The sequence below is a fragment of the Sus scrofa genome, chromosome 12 (genome assembly GCF_054392235.1).
Source record: "Sus scrofa isolate SSC_HxYL_T2T_F1_AM1 chromosome 12, Sscrofa_HxYL_maternal_Yorkshire_Landrace_v2.0, whole genome shotgun sequence".
Classification (NCBI taxonomy): Eukaryota; Metazoa; Chordata; class Mammalia; order Artiodactyla; family Suidae; genus Sus; species Sus scrofa.
This window is the reverse complement of record NC_139394.1, coordinates 43,172,408-43,189,920: the sequence shown is the minus strand read 5'-3', so window position 1 is coordinate 43,189,920 and position 17,513 is coordinate 43,172,408. Positions and strand designations below refer to the sequence as shown.

Genomic DNA, 17,513 nt, shown 5'->3' with positions numbered 1-17,513 from the left:
CACCGTCCCCGGAGAAAGGGCCCGCGGTCGCCCGGGACCCGCCCGCCCTCTAGCCGCTCGGCCCCGAATGGCAGAGCGCCACTCGGACCATCCGCATCGCCTCACGTCGCCCCGCCCCGCGCCGCCCTCCCATTGGCTGTCGCCCGGGGGCCCGCGCCTCTCCTCCAGGCCGGCCAGACTGCGCCGCGGCGGGGAGCGGGGTTGGAGGTGAATGGCCTCGAGTAACCCCGGACGTAGTCACCTCATGGGGCTCGCCGCCTGAGGTGGGAGCAGAGGCGGGACGGGGCGGGGCCGTCGCCGCGAGGCCCCGCCCCTCCCCGTGTGCCTGGCCGGCCCGGTGCTGAAAGCCTGTCAGCCATCGCCTGAGCTGCGGGCGTCTCCTCCCGCCCAGTACTACCTCCGCGCAGGGGCTCCGGGACCGCCGGACCGCGGACGCCGCCGCCTTGAGGTGAGGGGAGGGTCGCCTCCGGAACCTGCGTTTAGGGCCTGGGAGAGGCTGGGGCCCCAGGAGAGGCGGCGGCAGCGGAGGGCCGCCTCCCATCTTTGGCCGCACGCGGCCGGGGGACCATCCCGTCCGGACCCGGTGCCTGGGCAGCCCAGCCCTCCCCGCAGCTCTGGGGCCTTAAGTTCCCTCTCGGGAGACGTGGAGGGGCCTGGAGTCTCCGGGCGTGGGAGCTCAGGCCCCGGAACTGGGAGGCGTCCAGCCCAGGGCCTCTAGGAAGGGGTTGGTGTGTCCGCCGGGACCTGGTCCCCCATCCTCCCGCCCCAGACCCAGCATGGTCTGATCCCTTCCAGACCCCTCTCTCCAGTGCGACCCTGCGCTCGGGAGAGGGAGAAGACCCACGTGGGAGGGGGTTGTTGAGGGCTGGGTCCAGCTGCACTCAAAGTCTGCCTCTCTTGGTGAGTGTAGGGTGCAGAGACCCGGGCTTCTGTTGCTCTCGCTGTCTTTGTATCGCGGTGGGAGCCAGGGCCAGTTGTCCCTTGCCAGTTCCTGCTCCCAGGGTTTTATTATGTTTCCTGTGAGGGACATAGTAAAAGTACATGCCTGCTCTTTTCTCTCTCCTTCACGTTTGCCATACTGATCAGGGGAGCTATTGGAGATAGGACGTCGCAAGGTGATGTGGGGCTAATGATTTCAGAGGGAAAAGTGCCTGAAGGTCCTGCCTGGGTCAGCACCAGCATTGTCTTTGGATTTGGACGAGGGAAAGTGGACCCTTGGAATCGGCTCTAAATACCAAGGACTCCAAGTAGGCCTTGTGAGTTTTATTGGAAGCAAATAAGAATAAACACATAAACGCTGCTCAGGTCGCAGAACTACTTTAATTTCATGTGTTTTTGTTTTGGGGTTTAAGACTGAAATCAAAAGACCCTAGGAATTCCTCATTCCATTTCTCTTTAAACAGTGTTTCAGTAATTTCCCAGTTGTGGAATAAACCTAATAACCTGGTCTTCAGCCTCGGAAAGTTGGTCCTCCTTGACTCTCTTTTCATTCATTTTTTGGCCCCCAGCCCACAGTGCGGATTGCGAAACATGCTTACTTTGGTAACATGGTTTCTTCTTCCCAGGCGGGGGTAGGAAATCCTGGCTTATCGCTTACTTTTTGGTGGGATGCCTTGGGTGTCTGTGAGGAAAAGACTTTCTGTACTCCCTATTTGATAGGCATTTTAAAGAAAAGCACTGTGGCCAAATAGAGCCGGACAGCAGCTGCACTGTCCGGGTAGATGCCCACTTGCTACCAAGTAGCAACTCTCTTCCCAGGTCTCTTGTCTCAGTTTCCTCATTTCTAATAACAGGAGGACAGTTATAAATCCAAGAGTAATTAACAAACATTGTAAAATGACATGCAAAAGATGTCAAAAGCAAAGTATTAATTTGTGAAGTTGCCTGAGTAGACCTATATTGCAGAAGTTTTGTTTTGAATTACCAGTGCAGAATAGAAATGTATCTAGCATAAGATCAAACTGTTTTGAAAGTGGGAGGAAATGTTGAAAAATGGTGACGTTTGGCTTAATGATCTTGTACTTCAAATAGTGACTAGGTTATGTCAAAGAACTGGCGGTGTGGGAGTTCCTGTCGTGGCTCAGCGGAAACGAATCTGACTAGCATCCATGAGGATGCAGGTTCCATCCCTGGCCTCACTCAGTGGGTTAAGGATCCGGGGTGGCTGTGGCTGTGGTGTAGGCCAGCAGTGACAGCTCTGAATCAGCCCCTAGCCTGGGAACCTTCATATGTTGCAGGTGCGGTCCTAAAAAATAAAATAAAAAGACAAAAAAACCCCCACCAAACTGGCATTGTGAAAGCCAGCCTTAGAACTCTCTCATCTGATCCTTGCCTCTTTAAAGTGCTGTGGACATGTTCAGCTGTAGATCACTGTATAACATTCTATTTCTGTTTCAGTCAATGACTAGGAAAATTTTTACCTGTCACACAGACTGGTTTAACAGGTCTGAGGATGGTCCTTTTCTTTTCTTAAAAAAAAAAAAAAAAACAAACAAAAAAGTTTTTTTGGGGAAAGCTAATATCCTAAGTCTTGGTTGAAGAAAGAAGAAAAGGAAAAATTATTGGAATTTAGTATTTCTAATTGGAAGGGCCTTTTTTTACAATTCAGAAAAAAGTCTTTGTATCATTATCTAACATGTTCTTAAAGATGAATAATAGTAGGAGATGTGCATCAAGCAGCTTTCCAAGCTCTTAAAACAATAAGATTATGAAGGAGTAAATGAATACCAAGGACTCATTTGCCAAAGAAATTTTCTTCAGCTGTTGAGGTGGGTAACATTTTTAAAGGAAGTCTTCACTGATCTTCCACTTCAGCAGATTATTGCTGAACTAGTTTTTTGTTTGTTTCACTGATGTTTAAATTTAGTGAGTATGGAAGTTCCTCTTGTGGCTCAGCAGGTTATGAACCTGACTAGTATCCATAAGGAAGCGGGTTCAATCCCTGGCCTCACAGTGGGTTAACAATCTGGCATTGCCATGAACTGTGCCATAGGTTGCAGATGCAGCTCTGATGCCACATTGCTGTGGCTGTGGCATAGGCTGACAGCTTCAGCTCCAATTTGACTCCTAGCCAGGGAACTTCCATATGCCGCAGGTGTGACCCAAAAAAGCAAAAAAAAAAAAAAAAAAAAAAAAAAAATCAGTGAATATTCACTACTTTTTACTTATTTATTTATTTTTGCCATTTCTTGGGCCGCTCCCGCGGCATATGGAGGTTCCCAGACTAGGGGTCTAATCGGAGCTGTAGCTGCCGGCCTACACCACAGCCACAGCAACGCCAGATCCTTAACCTACTGAGCGAGGCCAGGGATTGAACCCGCAACCCCCTGGTTCCTGGTCGGATTCGTTAACTACTGTGCCACGACGGGAACTCCAGTATTCACTACTTTATTTAGATTTAATCGACTATGTGAAGATGGTATTAAATAGAGGAAACTATGACAAATAGTGCCCTAAGACCATTTCACTTAACACAAAGAATATAAAGCTGATTGATAGGGCATACGTTCTTAGGAGTTCAACAAGTCAGTCTTACTATGTATGCTCTAATGATACGATTCTCTTACCAATTTGTTATTTAGTCAAGTTCTCATAAAGACATTTAGTCTCTGTCTCTGGATTTTTAAGGAAGTGAAAAAAGGCTTCAACAAGGGATTTTAGTGCCTTACCCAGTGGTTGGAGGTCCCAATTGGGTTCAGTCTTCCAATGATGTTGAGACTTAGGCTCACTCCATCTTTTCAGCCTGCTGTACTCACCCTCCTTTATATAAGGAACCACAGTAATGTTTGTCATTACATGCCATCAGGAACTAACTTGCATGGTGGTACTAGTTACAAAGTGGTCATCCCAGACAGCTTAAGCTTGTATAAATTATTTCTACTTTTGGAGTTCCTGTCGTGGCTCAGTGGTTGCGGGTTCAGTCCCTGACCTCGCTCAGTGGGTTAAGGATCCCGAGTTGCAAAAAAGACAAAAAAAAAAAAAAAAAATTATTTCTACTTTTGGAAATGATAACATAGTTTAAAAATTCTTTTTTTTTGTCTTTTCTAGGGCCGCTCCCGAAGCATATGGAGGTTCCCAGGTTAGGGTTCTAATCGGAGCTGTAGCCGCTGGCCTCTGCCAGAGCCACAGCAATGTGGGATCCCAGCCTCGTCTGTGACCTACACCACAACTCACTGCAATGCTGGATCCTTAACCCACTGAGCGAGGCCAGGGATCGAACCCGCAGCCTCATGGTTCCTAGTCGGATTTGTTAACCACTGCACCACGACGGGAACTCCACAGAGTTTGAAAATTCTGATTGAATTCATGGAGTTAAGTTTAAAAAGCACACTCAGTTTTAATTTTTTATTTTTTTGGCTGTTCCTGGAGCATGTGGAAGTTCCTGGGCCAGGGATCAAACCTGCACCATAGCAGTGACAAGGTCAAATCCTTAACTGCTAGGCCACCAGGAAAGTCCCAGACTCAGTTTTAGAGAATTTTTTTCAGGAAGTGTAAGGTTTCAGTTATGAATCTTTGGCTTTCTCCTATGATAGGGTACACTCACTAATCAAGTTCCTAAAAAATTACCCTGTTTTTCTAGACAGCGTTCAAATCTGTCCTTAAGTCATATAAATTGGCATACATATATATGTATGTATTTTTACCCATGCCAAGTTGAGCGAATAGTAGGTTGATAAGAGCTTGATTAGTGTTTGGTTTGTTTTTTTTTTTGCTTTTTAGGGCCGCACCCGCTGCATTTGGAGGTTCCCAGGCTAGGGGTCTAATTGGAGCTGTAGCCACCAGCCTACGCCAGAGCCACAGCAACGCGGGATTCCAGCCAAGTCTGCAAGCTACACGCAGGTCACGGCAACATTGGATCCTTAATTCACTGAATGAGGCTAGGGATCAAACCTGCAACCTCATGGTTCCTGGTCAGATTCATTTCCACTGAGCCACGACTGGCTGGAGCTTGATTAGTTTTTAAGTTTACTGGAAGTAATGGCACCAAGGGGATAGATAGTTGGGTTGTTTGTGTTTTGTGCTTCAGTGTTTACTGGTATTCCTGGGCCTGGCAAGGCAAGCTATTTAATTTCCCCTTGCTTCCATCTTGTAAAAAATCCAAGAACTGAATAGAACTTTTAGTATTAGAATGTACTTTAGGAATTTTCTAGTCCAGCTTTACACTTAGCATAAGAATATTTTGGAGTTCCTGTTGTGGCTCTGCAGGTTAAGGACCTGACATCGTCTCTGTGAGGATGCAGATTCCTGGCTTCACTCAGTGGGTTAAGGATCCAGCGTTGTCTCAAGCTGCCAGGTAGAGGTCACAGATCAGGCTCGGATTCGGAGTTGTGGCGTAGACCACAGCTTCAGCTCTGATTTGACCCCTGGCCTAGGAACTTCCATATACTGCAGATGTGGCTGTTCGAAAAAAAAAAATTTTTTTCCTGAAAACGTCAAGCTGTAGGCAGTTCATCATCTGACCTAATGCATCATGGTGTGACTAATTTTTGATAGTCCTTCATTATTTTCAACTTAAAACTGTCTCCCTAAGCCTAGAGGTGTTGGAACTCTAAAAGGATTAGGAATTTCTGCTTTAACTTCTAAATTTCTCCAGCTCCACACCTCTGCCAGGTAATGTAAAATGTAATGCCTAACACATCTGGAAGACTTGGGGTGAAAAAACAAATGAAGCAAATCGATATTTCTTCAAGGAAGAAATTGTTCTTTTCCTTGATACTCTTTGGAAGGTAGCTGACACACCTGAATCATGGCTTCAGCTTTTTCTTTTTAGGGTTGTACCTGTGGCATATGGAAGTTGCCAGACTAGGAGTTGAATCAGAGCTGTAGCTGCTGGCTTATGCCACAGCGATGCCAAATCTGAGTTGCATCTGTGACCTACATCACAGTTCATGGCGATGGTGGATACTAGTTGGGTTCATTTCTGCTGTGCTGCAACTTTTTCTAAATGCTGTTCTATTAAATAAGGTTATGAGGAGGAATTGATTCATAATCCCAGAGATTTTTGAGTTCTGGCTTTTCACTGGAAGTCCTATAAATGTTTCAAGGAACAACTATTTGAAATAAACACGATTCGGGTCTCATAGTTTTATAACTCAGATATTCATTTAAATTCCTATGAAGGAGTTCCTGCTGTGGCGCAGTGCAAAAGAATCTGACTAGTATCCGTGAGAATGCATGTTTGATCCCTGGCCTCGATAAGTGGGTCTGGGATCCAGCGTTGCTGTGAGCTGTGGTGTAGGTGGCAGACACTGTTCGGATCCCGAGTTGCGGTAGGCCAGTGGCTATAGCTCCAATTTGACCCCTAGCCTGGGAACTTCCATATGCCACAGGTGTGTTGGTAAAAAGCAAAAAATAAATTCCTATGAAACACTCAGCTTACAAAATCCTAGTGTTTACACAGCATTGTAAGGTGTTGGCGTGGTAGATTTAAAACAACTGGAAGAGATAATAACGCCCAGCTTCACTGAGGAGTGACAGCTTCAGTTTTACAGTAACCCATATTAATAAGTGAATGACATGCCAGTTGTCTGTTTAAATGCTCAGGCAGATACAAGATAAGGTATCAGAGTGGCATGGAACTAATTGGGTAAAGCTTTTAAAATTAAAATTATTTAAAATTTTTAGTTTCTAATATATAAACAATACATTCATATAGTTCAACAATTTTATTATTATTATTATTATTTGTATTTTTAGGGCCACACCCATGACATATGGACGTTCCCAGGCTACGGGTCAAATTGGAGCTATAGCCACTGGCCTGTACCACAGCCAGAGCAACTAGGTATCCAAGCAGTGTCTGCTACCTACACCACAGCTCACGGCAACTACAAAGAATAGTGAAATAAATACTACTGTACCCTTGACTTAGATTCATCACTTTTTTTTTTTTTTAACATTTTGCCACACTTGCTTTAGTCTCTCTCACATATATTGTTTTGTGAGTCATTTCAGAGTAGGTTATAGACCCCTAAATATTTTTTACATGTTTCTCCTAAGAACTAGGATTTCTCCTGTTTAACTACTTACCATTATAGGTCCCCCAAATTTAACAATAACATAAAATCTAAATATATAGTCCATTTTAAGCTTTTACACTCGTCCTAATAATGTCCTTTATAATTGCATATGTTTTAATTAATGATCCAGTAAAGAATCATTTATTACACTTGGTTCTCAAGTGTATTTTGTGTCTTTAATATAGAAGAGTCACCCTGTTTGTTTGTTTGTTTTCTTTTTTTCTTTTTTGGCCTCCCCGTGGCATATGGAGTTCCCAGGCCAGGGATCAGATCCAAGCTGCAGTTGCGACCTAAGCTGGATCCTTAACCCACTGTGCTAGGCTGGAGATTGAACCTGTGTCCCAGTGCTCCCAAGATACCACCAATCCCACTGTGCCACAGTGGGAACTCCAGAGTCACCCTGTTCTTTTTCGTCTTTCATAGCATTTATCTTTCTTTGACATTTTTAAAGGGTATAGGTCAGTTGTGAAATTTCCTACAATCTGGGTTTGTTTCATGATTTCATCATTATTAGATGGAAGTTAACCATTTTTGTCAAAAATCCTACATACACAGTATTCTATACTTCTTTTTTTCTTTCTACTGCCACATCTGTGGCATTTGGAAGTTCCTGAGCTAGGGGTCAAACTGGAGCTACAGCTGCTGGCCTACACCACAGACAGCCATAGCAACACTGGATCTGAGCCACATCTGTGACTTATACTGCAGCTTACAGCAATGCCGGATCCTTAACCCTGAGCATCCTTAACCCACTGACTGAGGCCAAGGAATTGAACCTGCATCCTCATAGACTCTATGTCAGGTTCTTAGCTTGCTGAGCCACAACGAGAGCTCCATTATTCTGTACTTCTAAATGCATCGCACCAGGAGCCAACTAATATCAATCTGTCCTATTATTTGTGATGTTTAGTTTGAACACGTAGGTGTTTTTTTTTTTTTTTTTTTTTTTTGCTTTTTAGGGTTGCACTCTCAGCATTTGGAGGTTCCTGGGCTACAGGCTGAATTGGAGCTGCCTGCCTACACTACAGCCCCAGGGATGCCAGATCCAAGGCGTGTCTGTGACCTACACCCCAGCTCACAGCAACACTGGATCTTTAACCCGTTGAGCAAGGCCAGGGATCGAACCTGCAGTCTCATGGTTCCTAGTCGGATTTGTTTCCGCTGCGCCACTACAGGAACTCCCTGAGCACCTAGTTATGATGGTGTCCACCATATTTCTTCATTGTAAAAATACCTCTTCATTTTGGAATTAATGTGTAATTTGTGAGGTAATTTTTTTCAAATTTTACTTGTGGTAAAATATATACAGTATAAAACGTACCATCTTAACCATATAGAAGTGTACAGTTTGGTATTAAGTACATTCATAATTCTTTTTTTTTTTTTTTTTGGTCTTTTTGACCTTTTAGGTCCCACCGGAGGCATTTGGAGATTCCCAGACTAGGGGTCTAATCAGAGCTGTAGCCTCGGGCCTACATCACAGCCACAGCCACACCAGATCTGAGCCGTGTCTGCGACCTACACCAAAGCTCACAGCAATGCCAGATCCTTAACCCACTGAGCGAGGCCAGGGATCGAACCCGAAACCTCATCATTCCTAGTCGGATTTGTTTCCAGTGCATCACGACGGGAACTCCAATACGTTGATAATTCTGTGCAACTATCATTGCCATCCATCTCCAGAACTTTTTTCATCTTGTAAAACCCAACCTCTATACCCCTCAAATATTAACTCCCCATTTTTCCCTTCCCCAGCCCCCACCAACCACCATTCTACTTTCTGTCTATGATTTCTACTGCTCTAAGTAACGCATATAAAGTGGAATCACACGCTCTTAGTCTTTTTGGGACCAACTTATTTTATCTAGCATAATGTTTTCAAGGTTTATTCACATTGTAGTATATTGCTTTTTAAGACTGAATAATATTTTATTGTATGTATATATCACACTTTGCTTATCCATTCGTCCATTGATGCACACTGTTTTTTTTCAAGTTTTAGCTATTCTGAATCATGCTATTATGAAAATGGGTGTATAAGTATCTCTGAGTTCCTACGTTCAGCTCTTTTGGGTATATACCCAGAAGTAGAATTGCTGGATCATATGGTAATTCTATTTTTAATTTTTTGAGGTACTACGATACAGTTTTCTTTTTTTCTTTTTTTTTTGCCACACGTGCAGCATATGGAAGTTCCCAGGCTAGGGGTCGAATCAGATCTATAGCTCCTGACCTGCACCACAGCTCACGGCAACACTGGATCCTTTGATAGTAGTCATCCTAGTTGCTGCGGAGTGGCTTCTCATTTTAGTTTTGTTTTGTATGTCCCTAATGATTGCTCAGTATGTTGAGTGTATTGATGTTGTACTTATTCGCCATTTGTATGTCTTCTTTGGAGAAATGTCTAATCAAGTCTTTTGCCCATTTTTGAGTTGGGTTGTATTTTGTTGTTGAGTTTTAGGGATTCTCTGTATATTCTGGATATTAATCCTGTATCAGATATATGATTTGCAAATATTTTTCCCCATTGTTTGGGTTACCTTTTTACTCTGTTGATACAGTCGTTTGATGTGGAAACTTTTTTTCTCTAATTTTCAAGAGGTCCAATTTGTCTATTTTTTCTTTTGTTACCCGTGCCCTTGATGTCATAGTCAAGACATCTTTGCAAAATCCAATGTTTTGAACCTTTTGTCCTGTATTTTCTTCTGAGAGTTTTGTTGTTTGTGGGATCCGAGCTGTGTCTGTGACCTACACCACAGCTCACGGCATTGCCAGATCCCCAATCCACTGGGTGAGGCCAGGTTGGGTTCATTTCTGCTGCACCACAACCGGAACTCCCTACCATACAGGTAGGGAGTCTTAGGTTAGGTCTTGGATCTATTTGAGTTTATTTTTGTATGTGGTGTTAGGTTAAGTGTCCAACTTCACTTGTTTGCATGTGGAGATGTAGTTTTCCCAGCCTCGTTTGTTGAAAAGGCTGTTCTTTCCCCATTAAATAGTTTTGGCATCCTTATCAAATGTCTTTTTTTTTTTTTTTTTTTGTCTTTTGTCTTTTGTCTTTTTGTCTGTTGTTGTTGTTGTTGCTGTTGTTGCTATTTCTTGGGCCGCTCCCGTGGCATATGGAGGTTCCCAGGCTAGGGGTTGAATCGGAGCTGTAGCCACCAGCCTACGCCAGAGCCACAGCAACGTGGGATCCGAGCCGCGTCTGCGACCTACACCACAGCTCAGGGCAACGCCGGATCGTTAACCCACTGAGCAAGGGCAGGGACCGAACCCGCGACCTCATGGTTCCTAGTCGGATTCGTTAACCACTGCGCCACGACGGGAACTCCCAAATGTCTTTTGACCATATATGTAAAGGTTTATTTCTGGGATCTGTGTTGTATTCCATTGGTCTTTATGTCCATCTTTATGTGTGCCACATGGTTTTGATTACTGTAGCTTTGTAGAAGTAGGCCTTGACATCAGGAAGCATGAGTCCTCTATTTTGATCTTCTTTTTTAAGGATCCTTTGAGATTCCATAGGACTTTTAGGATGGGTTTTTCTATTTCTATAAGAAATATTTGATAGGGATTGCATAGAATTTGTAGATCACTTTGGGCAGTACTGACATTTAATTTTTTTTTTTTTTTCTTTTTGGCCATGCCTGAAGCACACAGAAATTCCAAGGCCAGGAATTGAACCTGTGCCATGGAAGTAACCCAAGCCACAGTAGTGACAAGGCCAGATCTTTAATTCACTGAGCCACCAGGGAACTCCTAAACAATGTTTCATAGTTTTCATTGTCATGTCGTTCACCTCCTTGCTTAAGTCAATTCTACATACTTAATTCCTTTTGATGCTATTATAAATGGAATCACTCTGGTGATTTCCTTTTCAGATTGTTCATTGTAACTATATAGAATATACAACTGACTTTTGTGTATTGACTTTTAAATTCTGCAACTTTGCTGAATTCACTTTTTGGCTTTAACAGCTTTTGTTTTTATTTTTTGGTGTGCATAGAATCTTTAGAGAGATTTTTACATACAAGATCATATCGGAGTTCCCACAGTGGCACAGAGGAAACAAATCCGATTAGGAACTATGAGGTTGCAGTTTTGATCCCTGGCCTCTCTTAGTGGGTTAAGGATCTGGCGTTGCCATGAGCTGTGGTGTAGGTCACAGATGTGGCCTGGATCTGGCATTGCTGTGGCTGTGGTGTAGGCTGGCAGCTACAGCTCCAATTTGACTTCTAGCTTGGGAATCTCCATATGCCTTGGGTGCGGCCCTAAAAATACAAAAAATACAAAAAATACAAAAAAAAAAAAATCGTATCATCTGCAAACAGATAATTTTACTTCTTCCTTTTGAATTTGGATGTCTTTTCCTTTTTTTTTTCCCTTGCCTAATTGCTCTGGCTAGAGCTTCTATACTGAATAATAGTTGTAAAACTGGACATCCTTGCCATATTTCTGATTTTAGAGGAAAGATTTCATTCTTTCACCATTGAGCATGATGTTTGCTATGGGGTTTTCATATACGATCTTTATTGTGTGAGGAAGTTTCCTTCTATTCCTAGTTTGCTTAGTGTTTTTATCATGAAAGTGTATTGAATTTTGTCAAATGCTTTTTTGCATTGAGATGATATGTGGATTTTCCACTTCATTCTGGTAATGTGGTGTATTTGATTGATTTATGTATGTTGAATCATCTTTGCATTCTAGGAATCCAGTGGAATCCTTGCATCCCAGTTCATCATGGTGTATTATACTTTTAACATGCTGCTGAATTCTTTTTTTTTTTTTTTTTTTCTTGCTTTTTAGGGCCGCACCCATGGCATATGGAAGTTCCCAGGCTAGGGGTCGAATTGGAGCTATAGCTGCTGGCCTACTAACAGCTACAGCAACGCAGGATCTGAGCGTCTTCTGTAACTGTGCTGCTGAATTCTGTTTGCTGGTTTTGTGTGTGTGTGTGTGTGTTTGTTTTTTCCTTTTTTGGTTGCCCCTGCAGCACATGGAAATTCCCTGGCCAAAGATTGAATCCGAGCTTCAGCTGTGACCTATTGGCAATGCTGGATCCTTAATCCACTGCACGGGCCAGGGATCAAACCCACGCTTCCACAGTGACCGGAGACTCCCATGTCGGCCTCTTAACCCATTGTACCTCATTAGAAACTCCTGTTTGCTATTTTTTTTTGAGGATATTCATAAGGAATATTAGTCTTTAGTATTCCTTTCTTATGATGTCTTTGGTATCAGAGTAACTGTGGCTTCATAGAATAAGTTAGGAAGTGTTCTCTCTTCAGTTTTTTTTGAAAAGTTTGATAAGAATTGGTATTAGTTCTTCTTTTTTTTTTTTTTTTTTTTTTTTGTCTTTTGTCGTTTTTGTTGTTGTTGTTGCTGCTATTTCTTGGGCCGCTCCCGCAGCATATGGAGATTCCCAGGCTAGGGGTTGAATCGGAGCTGTAGCCACCGGCCTACGCCAGAGCCACAGCAAGGCGGGATCCGAGCCGCGTCTGCAACCTACACCACAGCTCACGGCAACGCCGGATCGTTAACCCACTGAGCAAGGGCAGGGACCGAACCCGCAACCTCATGGTTCCTAGTCGGATTCGTTAACCACTGCGCCACGACGGGAACTCCTAGTTCTTCTTTAAATGTTTGGTAGAATTCACCGGGGAAGCCATCAGATCCAGGGTTTTTCTTGTTGGGAGATTTCTGAGCACCGATCTCCTTACTATTTATAGGTCTGTTCAGATTTTGTTTCTTTGTGATTTAGTCTTGGTATATTTTGTGTTTCTAGGAATTTGTCCATTTCATCCAGATTATCCAATTTGTTGTTCATAGTACTCTATTATAATCCTTTTGCCTTTTGTAGAGTCAGTAATAATGTGCCCACTTTCATTTCTGATTTTAGTTGAGTCGTCTTCTTTTTTATTTTTCATTTTTTGCTTTTTTTAGGGCCGCACCCCCAGCATATGGAGTTTCCCAGGCTAGGGGTCCAGTCGGAGCTACAGCTGCCGGCCTACACTGCAGCCACAGCAATGTAGGATTGGAGCTGCGTCTACGACCTACACCACAGCTCATGACAACGCCAGATCCTTAACCTACTAAGCGAGGCCAGGGATTGAACCTGCAGCCTCATGGTTCCTATTCAGATTCGTTTCTGCTACACCACTACGGGAACTCCTGTCTTTTTTTAAAAAAATAATCCAGTTAAATGTTTGTCAATTTTTTGATCATTTCAAACTGACAGCTTCTGGTTTCATTGATTTTTCTGTATTTTTTTTCTGGTCCCTATTTTATTTCTCTCTATTCTACTCTTACTTCCTTTGTTCTGTTAGCTTTGGGTTAATTTGTTCTTCTTTTTCTTGTTCCTTAAGTTATAAAGTTAGGTTATCGATTTGAAATCTTTCTTTATTCCCTGCCCCCCAGCCCGCTTTTTCAGCTGCACCTATGGCATGTGGAAGTTCCCAGGCCAGGGATCGAATCTGAGCCATAGGTGTGACCTACTCTGCAGCCATGGCAATGCCGGATCCTTTAACCACTGCATGGCACTGGGGATTGAACCTGTGCCTCTGCAGCAACCCAAGCTGCTGCAGTCAGATTCTTAACCCACTGTGCCACAGCAGGAACTCCTTTTCTTATTTTTTAATGTAAATGTTTATAGCTGTAAATCCCTCCTTTAGTTCTACTTTCACTGCATTGCATGAGTTTTGGGATGCTGTGTTTTCATTTGTCTTTTAAGTATTTTCTAATTTTCCTTGTGATTTATTCTTTGATCCATTGGTCATTTAAAAGTGTATTGTTTAATTTGCATAATTTTTTTCCAGTTTTCTTTCTGTTGTTAATTTCTGACTTTATCCCTTTGTGGACAGGGAAGGTACTTGGTATATCTATCTTTATAGATCTCTTGAGACTTAATTGTGGCCTAAGCATGGTGTTTTGAAAAATATTCTATGTGCAATTGAGAAGAATGTGTATGCTGTTGTCAGGCAGAGTGTTCTGTATATGTCTATTAAATTAAGTTGCTCTCTATTGTGTTGTTTAAATACTTATTTCCTTACTTTATCTCTGTCTGGTTGTTCTGTCCATTGTGCATGGGGTATTAGAAGTCTTATTTTTCTTTTGTGTTTAGTTGTGTTTTTGTAATGAAATGTTTAAATTCCTTTCTCATTTCCTTTTGCTTATATTCTACAGCTTCCTTTGTGAGGAAGATATTATATTTAATATCCTACAGTTATAACACCTTGACTTGAATTTATACTAGCTTAACTTCAATAACATATCCAAACTGCTCTTTTATGGCTCTGTCCTTACTCCTTTTGGTTGTTGTCACAAAGTTACACTTTTGTACACTGTGTACCTGAAAGCATAAATTAATAATTTTAAATAAAATCATTTTAAGTACATTTTAAAATGTATCAGCCTCTTAAATTATGTGAAAATAGGATTTGGAGTTATAAACCAACATTATAGTAATTCTAGCTTTTAGACTAGCGATTGTCTCTTTTCTGTACATGTAATAGTCTCTTAATTCATGAAGGAAACAAAAAATACAGTTATAAATCACTATTACAATAATGCTAGTTTTTATAATTATCTATGTATTAACCTTTTTAAAGATCTTTATTTTTCCTTGCTTTTCTTTTTTGACTGTGCCCGAGGGATGCAGAAGTTTCTAGGCCAGGCAGGGGTCAAACCTGTGCCACAGCAATGACCTGAGCCACAGCAGTGATGATACCAGATCTTTAAACTGCTGAGCCACCAGGGAACTCTGAGATCTTTATTTTTCTATGTGGCTTTGAGTTACTGTCTGTGTCCTTCGATTTCATCTTGTAGGACTCCCTTGAGCTTTTCTTGCAGGGGAGGTCTAGTGGTAATGTACTCCCTCAGCTTTTAATCTCTGGCAGTGTCTTAATTTGTTCCTCTCATTTGAAGGACAGTTTTGCCAGATAGAGGATTCTTGGCTGACAGGTCTTCCTTTTAGCATTTTAACCAATGTATTGGCCCACTGTCTTCTTACCTCCAAAGTTTCTGATGAGATGTCTGTCTTATTGAGGGTCTCTTGCATGTGATGAGTCATTTTTCTCTTGTTGCTTTCAAGGTTTTCTCTTTTGTTTTGTTTTGGCTGTACACATGGCATGTGGAAGTTCCTGGTCCAGGGATTAAACCCCAGCCACAGCAATGACCCAAGCCGCTGCAGTGACAATATTAGATCCTTAACCCAATAAGAGAACCCAAGAGAACTCCCTCTCCCTTTGTCAGTTTGATTGTAAAATGTGTCTGGGAGTTCCTGCTGTGACTCAACAGGTTGAGGACTTGACTAGCATCCATGAGGATGTGGGTTTGAACCCTGGCCTTGCTCAGTGGGTTAAGGATCCAGTGAGCGGTGGCATTGGTCACAGATACTGCTTCGATCTGGTGTGACTGTGGGTCAGATTCAACCCCTAGCTTGGAAGCTTCCATATGCAGCAGGTGCGGTCCTAAAAAGAACAAAAGAGAAAAAGAGAAAAAAAAAGTTTGTGTGGGTCTCTTTTGAGTTTGTCACATTTCTTTGGTATTTACATTCATGTCTTTCATCAAATTTGGGAAGTTTTCAGTCCTCATTTCTTCAATTATTCTCTTTCTTTTTCTCATTTCTCCTGAGACTCTCACGGTGCATATGTTGGTCTGCCTGATGGTGCCCCAGAGCTCCCTTAGTCTCTGTTCACTTTTCTTCAATTTTTTTTATTTTTGAGGTTCCTCAGATTTGATCATTTCCATGTTCTGTCTGTCTTAAAGTCTGCAGATTCTTTTTTCTGGTTCTCAAATCTGCCATGAGGAGTTCCCATCATGGTGCAGCGGAAATGAACCTGACTAGGAACCATGAGGTTACAGGTTCAATTCCTGACCTCGCTCAGTGGGTTAAGGATCTGGCGTTGCCATGAGCTGTGGTGTAGGTCACAGATGAGGCTCAGATCTGGCATTGCTGTGGCTTTGGTGTACGCCAGCAGCTACAACTCTGATTAGACCCCTAGCCTGGGAACCTCCATATGCTGTGTGCGCAGCCCTAGAGAGACAAAAAAAGAAAAAAAAAAAATCTGCCATTGAGTCTCTTAGTAAATTTTTCATTTCCGTTATTATACTTTTCAGCTCCAGAATTTCTTTTTGGTTTCTTTTTTTCCTTTTTTGATATTTTCATCTTATTCAGACATTGTTTTCTTAGCCTTTTCCCTCTCTTTAGCTCTTTGAGCATCGTTTAGACAGTTGTTTTGACATTTTTGTCTAGTATGTGCCAGATATAAATATCAGGTATTTTTTTAAGGACAGTTTTTTGTTGATTTAATTTTTTTCTTTTAAAATGGCCATACTTGCCTCTTTCTTTTAATGCCTTGTGGTCATTTCTTGAGAACTGGATATTTGAATCTAATAATGTGATAACTCTGGAAATCAGCTTCTCTTCCTCTCCAGAGTGTAATGTTTTTTATTGCCATTTTTGTTTTTTGATGGTTGTAGGGTGTCTCTGTGCTGAGAGTCAGCCTGAGGTGTAGACTTTAGGCCTCATTAAGTCTTGTCTGAGTGTGTCCTTGGGCATGCTCTGTCACTTTGTAATTTTTCCCTGTATATGTGTTAGATTTGAATGTATTAGTGTTTAGTGTCTGGCTCCCAAAAGGTGAAAAAAGGAAAATGAAGGGGACATAAGGAGGCACTGGACCTTTATGTTCCCTAGAAGTCACTTCAGCTGGAGGGAGAGAACCTTGCAACAATGAGAGGAGGTACAACAATGGGAAGAAGCAGTTATGGTTGCCTGCCTCTTTGTCTATACCTCTGTGGTCAGCAGTCCCAGCACAGATCCCCAGTATTTGGAGGAGAGGGTTCTTTTTGCCTCCTCTGACTCGGGTAAGGCACTCCAGGCCACCTGCTTGATGATCTGCCATGTGACTGGGGGTGGTGGATAGAGAGCTGCTACTATGCTGAGAGGAAATTGACCATAATTAACCATGATTAACTTTCACAGTCAGGCCCCTGAAGTTGTAAGCTTTGGATCGATTCCAGAGTTCCAAGATAATTACATCAGACAGATTCTGCTGGTACAGTTGTTGTCCAGGTGGGGAGACAGATTCCTAGTGCTTCGTACTCCACAGTTTTCCCCAAATCCTCTTCTGTAAGGGATGTGTGTGTGTGTTAATCACGACAGGAATAGCCTGGTTTTGAATAGTCTCTTATTCAATGGTTTTAATATACATTTATGATCCTCACCTCTATCAGTTATTGTGTTAGTGTTTGTAAAAGAAATATATTTTCTAATTGCTTCATTGTAGGGTGTGATTATTTTGAGATTTTGCTGTCTGAAAATAACTCTGTCTTCACAGTTGATCAGCCATTGATTGAGCCTAGAATTTTAGGTTGGAAATGATTTTCCTCAGAATTTCGAAGACATTTTTCATTACCTTCAAGCTTCCAGTGTTATTGCTGGTAAATGAAGGGTATTCGGAATCTTTTTTTTTTTTTTTTGTCTTTTTGCTATTT

At 42.4% G+C, this 17,513-nt stretch overlaps 1 protein-coding gene across 39 annotated transcripts in view; it reads left to right on the top strand.

The window, feature by feature from the left end:
• Positions 1-17,513, top strand: part of ACACA (acetyl-CoA carboxylase alpha) — a 293,326-nt gene that overhangs the window by 50,031 nt on the left and 225,782 nt on the right. For 9 of the 39 annotated variants that reach the window (XR_014820342.1, XR_014820339.1, XR_014820340.1 and 6 more), the window contains exon 1: positions 328-448. The exons of 26 other annotated variants lie outside the window; for them this stretch is intronic. Coding sequence is in view for 1 of the 13 variants with exons in the window: in XM_084982940.1 (XP_084839066.1) it covers positions 17,002-17,091 (90 nt within the window). In the remaining 12 variants the exon portion in view is untranslated. Of the gene's footprint in view, positions 1-327; positions 449-1,086; positions 1,257-16,713; positions 16,884-17,001; positions 17,092-17,513 lie in introns of those variants that run through there. 4 more of the 39 variants (XM_084982961.1, XM_084982951.1, XM_084982954.1 and 1 more) reach the window with 3 other exon arrangements.